General features: G+C 40.9%; 1 protein-coding gene across 1 annotated transcript; it reads right to left on the bottom strand.

Annotated features, from left to right (window-relative positions):
* Positions 1–4,085: 4,085 nt before the first annotated feature.
* slc60a1b (solute carrier family 60 member 1b) lies at positions 4,086–9,112 on the bottom strand. The gene is made up of 10 exons (XM_088408157.1): positions 8,758–9,112; positions 8,481–8,679; positions 8,124–8,366; positions 7,872–8,034; positions 7,639–7,754; positions 5,678–5,851; positions 5,454–5,601; positions 5,323–5,393; positions 5,117–5,237; positions 4,086–5,007 (listed from the first exon to the last, which is right to left on the bottom strand). The coding sequence occupies exons 1-10, from the start codon at positions 8,985–8,987 to the stop codon at positions 4,913–4,915; spliced, it is 1,560 nt and encodes a 519-aa protein (XP_088264283.1). The 5' UTR covers positions 8,988–9,112; the 3' UTR covers positions 4,086–4,912.
* Positions 9,113–11,097: the final 1,985 nt, after the last annotated feature.

The following is an 11,097-nucleotide window of genomic DNA, read 5'->3' as shown; positions in this document are numbered from 1 at the left end:
TTTGCATGACAATAAAACATGCTGGCGATTGTAGTGATAAGCCCAACCAACTTCAAAATAAAGAGGGGCTCCGTAGACATACATGCCTTGGGATGATTTTATTTTGAACTCGTTACTGGCAGTGTGGCGCAAAAACGTCTGACTTTACTCGTTATATGGCCTGCACAAACCGTTGCTCCCACAATGAGTTGCAAGTCGCGATTCTCTTGATAAACAACACAACCTTGTTTTGAAATTACGTTTAATCGCCATTTCGTTGCGCTAAAAAATGACTTTCTATGCTTACATATTTAACCTGTGTTTAGCAGTGTATAGCTCATACAGTAGGTCTCACACTCCAGTCCTCGAGGGCCGCAAACCGGCAAGTTTTCAATGCTGCTCTGTTAAACACACCTGATTCAAATGCATTCCTGTAGGATCATTTTCAAGCTCCCGCAGAGCTTGCTGATGAGCTAAGCATTTGAATCAGGTATGTTTAACAGAGCAGCATCGAAAACATGCGGGTTTGTGGCCCTCGAGGCCTGGAGTTTTAGGCCATAAATGATTGCATATTTTGATACCGACCGCTTGACCCGATTGCTGTTTCTTCTGGTTCCATTTTAACAAACAAGGTGTCATGTGTGTTTGGGGTTTGTTGTTTTCTTTGGGTTTTGTTCATGTTCCTAAGTTCTAGTTTCAAGTTTTGTTTCCCCCTGCATCTCCTTTTGCTGTCGGTGTCTCATTAGTTCGATCTTGTCCACCTGCCTGTTCACCTGCCCTCCTTCTCATCCAATCAGCTTCCCCTGCCTTTCGTCTCTCCCCCAGCTGTGTCGTGTCTTCTCGTTAAGTGTGTAGTCTATTTAAGTTCCCAGTTTGCATTCGCTTCTTGTCGGGTCGTTGTTTATTTTCCGCACCGCCTGGTCCTTGTCCTGCGTCTTCCCCCCGCTGTCTTGCCTCGCGATCCCTTGTATCCATCCTTCCCGCGCTGCCTCCCGTTCCTTGTTGCCCCAGGAAGTTGAGTTTAGCGTATTTTGGTTGTACTTTGTATTTTTTGGTCCTTTGCAACCCTGCTTTCGTTTGTTATTAAATATCCTCTTTTGAGCCTCATCCCAGTCTGGTTCCACCTTTCCCACATCCCACACTGCCTCAAGCCGCCATGCCCGAACGTGACACAAGGCTGACTCAAATGTGTGTCTGTGGTTCTGATGTCACTCTCATATATATGAAAAAGACATGGTTATTATGAAAAACTCATAAAAATGTGTCATTTGTATTATTTGGCCTTCCCGTGTTTGTTTGTTTTTTACCAATAATTTTTTTTTTCCTTCAAATACCAGAATACTCAACAGCTGCAGCCCTACAGGAGAAGTACATGATGCTCTGATTACTTTCAAATCACCTGTGTGGTGAAATTTTGGTTCTCCAGTTGAAGAAAAGGATGATAAAATATCAGCAGATAAATATTAAGCATAAAGCGTCCTCTTTTGGTGTTATGATAGATATTTGTTCACAAAAATAAATCATTAGTCACATTAATAATAAATATCTCTCCACAAAAGATAGTTAACATAAAGTGTCAGACCTGTTCTCAAAATAAATAATTCTAAATAAATATTTGTCCACGGAAAAATATCAAGCATAAAGTATCCTTTTTTGGGATTACATTAGATATTTGTTCTGAAAAGTAAATTATTAACTTGATAGGTAGCGAGAGGTGGTATGTGACAAACCATGTGGTCAAACCATTCTAGTAGGAATCTTGGTCTTTAAAATAATGAAACTGAAAACTGACGTAAAAATTGTTTTATGAACCTGTATTTTCTTGAAACATATAGGTTAATTCAATAATGAGTTTTCAAATAAAAAAGGATTTTTGCATCATGTTTGTTTGTTTTATTCAAAATCTTGAGTACTCCCTGGAGTTCCTTCAAGTACCCCCAAGAGTACCCATAACCCCGTTTGAGAACCACTACCATAGGATACATAGCGATAATATAAATGCAAAGGCATTTTCTAACATTATTTTATCGTATAATTCTTACAGTATACATTAAGTGTGAATGGTTGATTTTTTTTAGACAATTTTAGTGGAGCTCCAGACTATCCCCCTTTTTTTTTTAAGACGTTCGACTGAAGAGGTTACACTGTCACGGACATGAATTGTTTCAATATTGTGTAAAACACGTCAACGATCCATTTTAGTATCACTAGCATTTGGTTGACTTCTCTTTTTGAGTTTTTATCCACGCAGTCTGCTGATTCTATTACGGCAACAGGATTTGTTGTTACTTCTGCTTCCAGGCCTCGGAGGCGGTAGTTTCTGCTGACAGCTGTAATATAACTTAAACCCTTTAAAGATAACATCGGTGCTACTTTATAATGGGAGCCGCGCAATTAGATAAGTAGTTTTCTATTTACCTTTTAAAATGTGTTTCAGGGAAATGGAAGTGTATCTTTGTGACATATTGTAAAACTCTCGCATGATTAGTGTTGTCAACCATATTTATCGTCACATATCACCAGTCTAATTAGTTTCTCCAAAGCTGTTTTTCTTCGCGTTATGTGATCTGGCTGCTAATGCTTTATGTCCTCTCACAATAGAAATAGTAAATGTATTAGCTGGGAAACATGAGCAGCATATTTGATGAAGACACAAACACTATTGCTGTAAATGTCCTATCCCAAAGTTCTGACTTCGAAAAGTCACAAGCAAACGTTATGACCGGTCGAATGTGTAATAAAAATCAACACTTTTGCATTTGTTTATTGTTTATGGAGTAAGGGTGGTGGCATCATTGTGGTGTGAGGTGATACATTTTTGGCAAAAATGTTCGGGTGAAGTTCTCAGGTCTGCAGGACAAGAACGGGAGATAAGTGCAATTATAACAACTAGTCTGTTTGGATAAATCTTCTCAAGCTCATCTTGACGATAAAAGCAAAACAGCTCAAATCGATCAAATTACAAATCATGGATAATGGCTTCTGCAACGAATGCTAAATATTTGATGACATTAAACAGGATATAAGTGCTTCCTTGGAGAATATCGGCTCTTCTTGTTTGCGTTTGCTGTTGTCTTGCTTGAGAAAGGAGAACATTAATTGTTTATCACAAAACCGACGGCAGTATTTGTGACTGTTAAAGTGATGTTATCTTACCTCAATGCCTGCTTGCACAAGTTACTTTGGCACTCTGCATATATGACTCTTGGGAGTGTCATGCCCTTCAGAATATCCCCTTGCTTTCCACTTTTAATAAAAATAGTTGCGAGGATGAATGGTTTTTCATTGTGTAATGTTAGCCATTGGCATTATGATAAGAGCATGAGTGCAGCATTGTAGAGTCACTCCCTGCAGAAGTGATGCAGAATGACTAACTGTACCTCAGTAGATAAATGTGAAACAGGTTGCAATTGGACTACAGGGCTGGATCGCATATTAAATGACACACTGAGTAAACTGATGACTGAATCTTTTGAACAAACAGAGTGTTGTGATGCATTTGGCATAATTGCCGCACTAACACAACAAACAAGATGTTCCCAAAACAGAATACTAACCTCACTCGCTATACAAACAAATTAACAAGAAACATACCGACCGCTGACAAACACTTTGCAAGGCCAACTACTGTTGGAATGGAGACCCAAGCAGCATAAATATTTTGTCTGATCTTTTCCCCTTTATTTTAGAGGGAAGAAAAATCAGGAGAGGGTAGGGTTGGAATTGGATCCCATGTGTTTATGTCAATTTAAATTTAATAGTAAGGTTTTAAAATTTGCAGAAATTCAACCTTGAAACCTATTGACATAGGGTTTTTGGATCCAAATGAACTATCATCTCTGTTGCCCCCTTCTGTATGTCTTTCGATGAAGTGGCTGGTAAACAACAGTTGTAACAAACGCAAGTCATCAGATCTTTTTTTGGAAGGGGTTACTCATTCTTACCTAAAATTAGGCCAACAAACAACGGATATTCCGCAGCAAAAAAACAACAACATCTGAATTGTATTTATATTCACTAATATAGCAGCTGTTTGAGAATATTTATTCGGCATAAAAACGACATCAAAAGGTTTCATTACACTTCTCAAATCTAAACTCTTTCTCTTTTGCAAATTAGGGATGGACATTTGATGACATTTCCTTGACAGGCTGGACAGAAAATAATAAAGTGACTACATGCACTGAGCTGGATCATAAACTTTATAAACCGATAACACCTTTAAAAAAAAAAAATGGCACGATATGTTGTAGGTAGCATAATTGCCATTCCCATCATTAACACAACAAACGAGGTGTTCTCAAAACAGAACACCCTCCTCTCTCACTGTACAAACAAAATAATGGAATGCATAACGAGACACTGCCTGGCCAATAGTTGAAGGAACATTGAACCCCCCCTTTCATTCTATAACAAGCAATATAAATCAGGAATTGGGCACTAATGGAATGTATTCCCACATGGTCAAGGCCCTTTAAATGAACAATAACAGAAAATGAATCAACTCATTAGCTGGTCTTGGATTGGATCACTATTTTATATTTCTTTTATGCGGGATTGAAAAGTCTACTCTCTAAATGTTCTGAACTCCTGGCTCAATACCAGAGTGGTACTGGGTAGTGAAATGTTGCCATTGAACACCATGTTGCCTTTCTTCATGCGGCCATCTAGTTGGGATTTGAATCGCAGTACCAGTAACAACCCAGCCCTAATTTCCTCATTTGCTTCAAGATGTGATTAATAAATAATCAAATCCACAGAATGAAAACTCGATCATTTTGCCCATCACTATTGCAACCCCCCCTCAAATAAAAACAAAACAAAAAAAACAACAACTAAAAAACAGGCGCACCCAGCACACAAAAAGTAACAAGAGTCTTTGTAGTAAATGCATCCATTTGATAGAAGGTGGGCAATAGATCGCCCCCCACTCTCAGCTCGTCTGTTCTGCCGCTGTTGGCTCAGCTTTGGGCAATCCATTTGCTCCCGGCGTTTCTTCCTCCACCATGGCAGACTTTTTTGTCGTTCCTAGCGGGGTGCAAGTGGAGGACGGCGAGTGAATAATGACAAGAGTGAAATGAATGCAAATTAACGCAGCAGCAGGCCTACAGTATCTGAATAGGAGATGCCGTTGTACCTGTGAGGTAGTTTCGGTGCATCCGATGGAAGAACAGGAGACCCATGAAAAGGATGAAACCAATGCTGGCAATAATCACTCCACAGAGAAGGAAGCTATAGCTGCCTTCGGTCTGAATAATCTGGGGATATAATGGCATCACTGAGTTTCTACTATAGTTGTTTTTGAAAGAAATATGATTCATTTTGTACAGGCGTAAGACTTACTGAGCCAACCAGAACCTGCATTACCATCTCTCCCATGCCTGCACTTGTCACCAGAACTGAGGTGGCACAACCTAGAAACATTACATGGCTTGTATATCATGGTTTATTATTAGTTCATATGAATTCCCTACCTTGATAATCAAGGATATCTTCTGTGTAGGCAAGCATGCAAGGGAAGATGCTGCTGAGAAAAAGCCCGCACAGACAGGTCCCAACATATAAAAATGTGCTGCTGGTGTAGAAGATCAACAGCAGCAACACAGTGACAATAGCACCAGCCTGTAAAATGCAATGCGGACTGAGTTTGAGCTTTACTTCTGTGTACCTCACATCCGTGTTTTCAGTGTTTCATTACCAGGTTGAACATGAGCAGTTTCATAACTTGGAAACGGTACGAGAGAGGGATGGACAGCAGTCGACCTGCGGTGATGGCTGCCCAGAAAATACTGGCTAAGTAACCTGCTGCCTTATGGGGAAGAGACATAGGTGGTGCAACAGCGTATGTGTACACAAAACCGGCATATGCCCCCTGAAAAACAAAGTTGGCCTTTAGTTGAAGAATCACTTATGGAATACAGTTGTACAATTTTACTTTAAAAAACAACAAATGCCAATAACAAGACTAAACAGAATCTAAATATTTCAAAATTTAACACTCAGACTTCTTTTTGTGTGTCCAACTCAGCCACTGGGCAGCAGTACAACACAAATATGCAACAAAGTTTCATTCAACGACTGCAACTCAGAATTCCATAATGATATTAGTCCATTTTTTTTCCAGAGGACAAAGGATATATACCGGTGTAAATATTTTTGGATTATCTGTTTGCTGAACCAATTGTCTACAAATATCAGTCCTTTAAAGTGGAGGTCAAGATTTTTTTTTGTTTGTTTGCAATAACATGGCCTGTACTCTGCATCTCCATGTTATTCTGATTAATAATGAAGTGGTAGAGCTGTAAAGCAGAATATAACCAGGGATGCACATAACTGGTACGCAGGTACGCATGCGCAGCAGAAATCACTGATGTGTAATGTCGCATGTTTCACTGGCCGCATTTGCGTACCCTACCTAGCTTTCACCCATGACAACAAGCGAGCCTGAGCTCAACATTTTTCTTTCCTGAAAAGTGGCCCCAAGATGTGCCATGACTTTAAGAACACTTAAATGTGGTGCATGATTTACCACTCATGTCCTCAGCTAGCAGACAAAACTGGTGCGTTTGATACAGGGTTTTCAGTCCTCCTTGATTTGACAAGTATGAAAAGAGCATGTGACTGTATTGCCATTTATGGCTAACAAACAAGCTAATCAAGAAGCAATAATGTAGCTAATCACGCTTTTGCTAGGTGACAAGACAAACTGCAGGAACAACGCAAGCGCTACGTAATGGTTTTCCCCTCGCCTTTCATAAAGTTAAGAACACGCGTCCCATGTTTTCCCATTCTGAGATTGTTTATTTTACTGAAGTAGCTCGTATTGGATGCCAGGGCTGCATGTCATTCTTGTGAGGGTGCGAATGAGATACATTTACATTTTCACTCTACATTGACGGAGAATTTACCTCTGAATTCCCTAGACGAATTAAAGTAGGTCCTGAAAGAAACGCGCGAACCTCAAGTGATGGACTTAGGAAACTTTTTAAGGGCGCAGGCTTGAATATCGGGACACAGACAGTGTGTTTAATATGGGAGCGACACTGAGGATGACATTGAGGCACCAATTGACCATTGAGGAGAGCAACCTTTTTTAGCCATCCAAGGAGGCTGACGTTTTATTCCTTTTATCGCCTCCTGCTTTTAACTGAACACCAAGTGGCCGTAGCCGCTTTGGTCACCTGTCAGTCTCAATGCCATAAAATAGGGGAGCCTAGTTACTTAATCCGTGTATTTCTTAACCGATAAATGCAATATTAATCAGAATACTCTTTTTACATGAGTAGGGGGAGGAGTCACTGAACATATAAATGCAAAGAAATATATGTTAATATTTTCACTTCAGTGTTAACACACCAGCAAGAGATACCATTCATTAGCCTGTCTTCCATGTTTCCCATCATGCGTTAGCTTCCTCGTGAAAATTTGCTGAATGTCCATCAAACTGCTGTTAGTTGTCAAATAAGTGGAGTTCACTGCCATAGTCCCACCATGCAGCTTGTATCTTGATTTTTTTATTTTTTTTCTCTCAGAAAATCAAAGCAAAAATGTCATCGGAACCATGCCTGAAAACCCTGGGTTATCTCTGTTAACAATGCCTGAATGGGTTCCTCTGTGTGTGTGTGTGTGTGTGTGTGCGTGTGTGTGTAGCTCACTCACCACAATACCATCAGTCATGAAGAGCACCATCCCACCGAGGATGTGAATCATGAAGAAGGATACTGGCAGGCCGCGCAGGTTATCATTCTGACAGCAGCTAAAGATATCCCCGTGACCTGTGCGCACAATTGACACATTGCCGCACACAAAATGGCATTTATTGTTTTTTTTTTTTTTTTTCTCCCCGGACATGGCAAGAAAGAAAAGCATGCAATATTCATGGGTTACTATACCTCCAGCTTCATGCGCCGCCTGCTCCACTTCTGCGCCCTCGGCTCCCTGCTGGCTCTCCATGGCCAGTTCATCTTTGTCCAGCAGGTGAGGTGTGCCGCTGGGGCAGCATGGGATCAGATGCTCGCGATACATCAAGAAGAGGACAGCCAGGGGCACGGGCAGCTAAGGGTTGAAAATAAAAATAATATTCATTTTCTGCTACAGAGCTGAAATATCACATCAAGTTAGTGTTTTCCCTTGGAGGGTTTTACATTGATAAGAGCCATGATCCAGAAGGCATAGTGCACACTGGACTCCTCCTCTCCTCCCCCGTGGGGCAAGTGGCTCTGAGTGATGTTGTGCTCCGCAATAGGACTGTTTCTCAGCATGTTTCGGAAGTGATGCATGATCTCTGTCCCATTCCCAGTGTGATTCCCACAGCCGTGCTCTGAGAGGAAAGGATCTGCAATCAGAGGGCTCACCAGGGCGCCAAAGCCGATAAAGAAATGAAGAGCCTGCCAAAAAGCAAAGATGTGAGTTATACTTTTAATTACTCCCGCCACTGGACACTACTCGAGCCGGTCGTTTGTTTTGCACTTGGAGTACGTCGAGCGACGCTGGCCTTTCACCTGCAAGAAAACGGCAGAGTCCTTCTGATAGATGGTGACCAGTTGAATATTTGCGATGGTGTCGATGATTCCCATTGCCAGACCCGAAACGGCCATGGCAACGGCCAACACCAGGACATTGTTGCACAGAGGGATGATGGCAAATATCACAGAGATGATGAGCGCCGAGACAAATAAAGCAGACAGAGCGGTGAACAACCTAGAACGGAGAAAAGACATGACGGCATGACGACGTCCGGAAAAGTTCCACCAAGCCCTACTTCCTCGGGCTACTTACGTCCTTTTGAAAACGCCTCCGACCGAGCTGCCAATCAACAAGCAGAATTGCTGGGAAAAGAAAACCCACGTAATCTGGCTCAGCGTGGACTTGGTTTGGCACTGCAAGTCTAGAATTGTAGGGCCGAGAAAGGCGATGCACAGTCCAAAGCTGAAGAAAACACTCCAGTAAGTCAACGTGTGGTGGGCATTCCGTTTGAACAGCGTTATTATCCGATCGTCCACAAACATCTTGGCTGCTCAAAAGACAACAAGATGCTGTCTGGCCTGTCAGGAGTTCCCTTGCTTTCTTTTAAAGAACTCCACTCCCTTCTCTGTTTTATTGCTTAACTAACAAGGATGTCCTTTTGAGTTAATGTGTGAAGTCAAGATACTTCTAACAATAACAGGAGCATTCAAATGGGGTCAATGATTATCGGCAAACAATAAATCTCTGTGGAAATGCTAACAGAAAATGTTCATTTATGTATCACGGCGGGTGCAAATCCAGTTTGAGAGGAAATGACACACTTAGGTGATCCTGTTCTTTTATATCAGCTTTCACTTACATCTCGTCATGTACAGTGCTAGAAAACTGTGACAGATTATTCTGTGTCATCCTGGGGAGGGGCTCTCACAAAGGAGAGTTATGCAGGGCTGATATCAAGAGAAGTTATCATAGTTGAAGAAAATTACTGAAATAACTTAAATCCATCCATCCATTTTCTAAGACGCTTATCCTCACCGGTCGCGGCTGTGCAGGGAGGTAGGCGGGGTAAAGTCCTAGCTGTTCTCCAGCAAGCTGCGGGGCACACAAAGACAAACAACCGCTCACGTTCACAAACACACCTAAGGACAATTTAGAGTGTCCAATATAGTGTACCAACCAAGCATGTTTTTTGGAATGTGGGAGGTAAGCAGAGCACCTGGAAAAAACCCACGCAGGTACAAGGAGAGCATGCAAACTCCACACTGGAGGGCCGGAACCGGAAGCGAACCCACATCCTCTGCACTGTGAGGTCTACGTGCTAACCAGTCTGCCACAGTGCTGCCCATTGAAATCACTTAAAAACTGGATAAAATATTTTTTTCAACAAAATAAAATCGGGTTTTATAACTAACCAAATTAATATGAAATAAAATTACAATACCAGCAGAAATGTCCTGTGTTTGCATTTCTGTTCATTTCAAACATACACTTTCAGAGGTTCGTAAAATATATTAATTTCATTTCAAAAGTACTGTTTGGTCATACGGATGTTGGGTAGTCGTTGACCATGGCTATAAATTTGTTTTCAGCGATTTCCGTTACGGGTTGCATTAAGATAGTCGGGCCATATCTGAGCCAGGCTAACTCATGTGTCTGTTTCAATTGCATGCATGTTTAGTCACACGGTCATGGCATTAATTAGCATTAAGACTCTTTGAAGAATTTTTCACAAGTAGGCATCTCAAGACGCCACTGTATCATCAACTCTAAGTTACCAGCAGCTCTAATTTGGTTTCTACAATTTTTGACTGTATCAAGTCAAGACAAGTCAAGGCTTCAGTGAAATTTAGCTATCAGTGATCTCTTACGCATCTAATCGGTGAATACAAGGTGTATTCCATGGTGAATGACAGTAATGTGCAGTGTTATTTAACTTGGAGCAGCGTGAGTAAGACAGGGAATTAATACCTAATCCCGCAAATGATTACAAGGCAAAAGCAATCCTTTTCCTGAAATGTTAAATATGGGCTTCCGGCAAAGCTGAAATTTTAAAATCTCTTAAATAAAAACCAAAAACAACATTTCTTTACAGTTTTAGAAATCAGAGTAATCATGCCATTGCCAGCTAAACATACAATGTAACATTAAGATTAAAAACATTTCAGTCATAACTCAATGTGCCATTGTTTATGACTGAAAACGTTTCAAATTTTTTCAATCAATGCATTGACTGTATATTTTTTTGATGATTTTATTGCCAAGGAACTATTCACTGCACTATTCACAACAGCCTTTTTTTTTTCAGAGGATGGAAAATCAATGCCGATCAATATTACAACAGTCTGTCTACACTGATTTCTACTGTTTGTCTTAAACTAGCCATTATCCATAGGGTTCTAAAAGTGCAATGTCAATTGGTCATGAGCTCATATTACAACAACCCCCCCCCCCCCCCCCCCCCCCACACACACACACACACACACACACACACATTTTCTCTGCAGATGGCGTCCTTAACATATCTAAAGCATATTGCAGGTGGACATGATCATGAGTGAAAGCTCAAGAAACACCTGTTTACACAAAAGACATTTATTAACATTCATCACCCGTCCACACTTCCTCTTCTGGAGATATAACAACACAGGATGA

Source organism: Hippichthys cyanospilos, chromosome 2 (genome assembly GCF_059441005.1).
Source record: "Hippichthys cyanospilos isolate Australia breed blue-spotted pipefish chromosome 2, RoL_Hcya_1.0, whole genome shotgun sequence".
Lineage (NCBI taxonomy): Eukaryota > Metazoa > Chordata > Actinopteri > Syngnathiformes > Syngnathidae > Hippichthys > Hippichthys cyanospilos.
The sequence above is the reverse complement of the archived record's forward strand: the minus strand, read 5'-3'. Positions and strand labels throughout refer to the sequence as shown.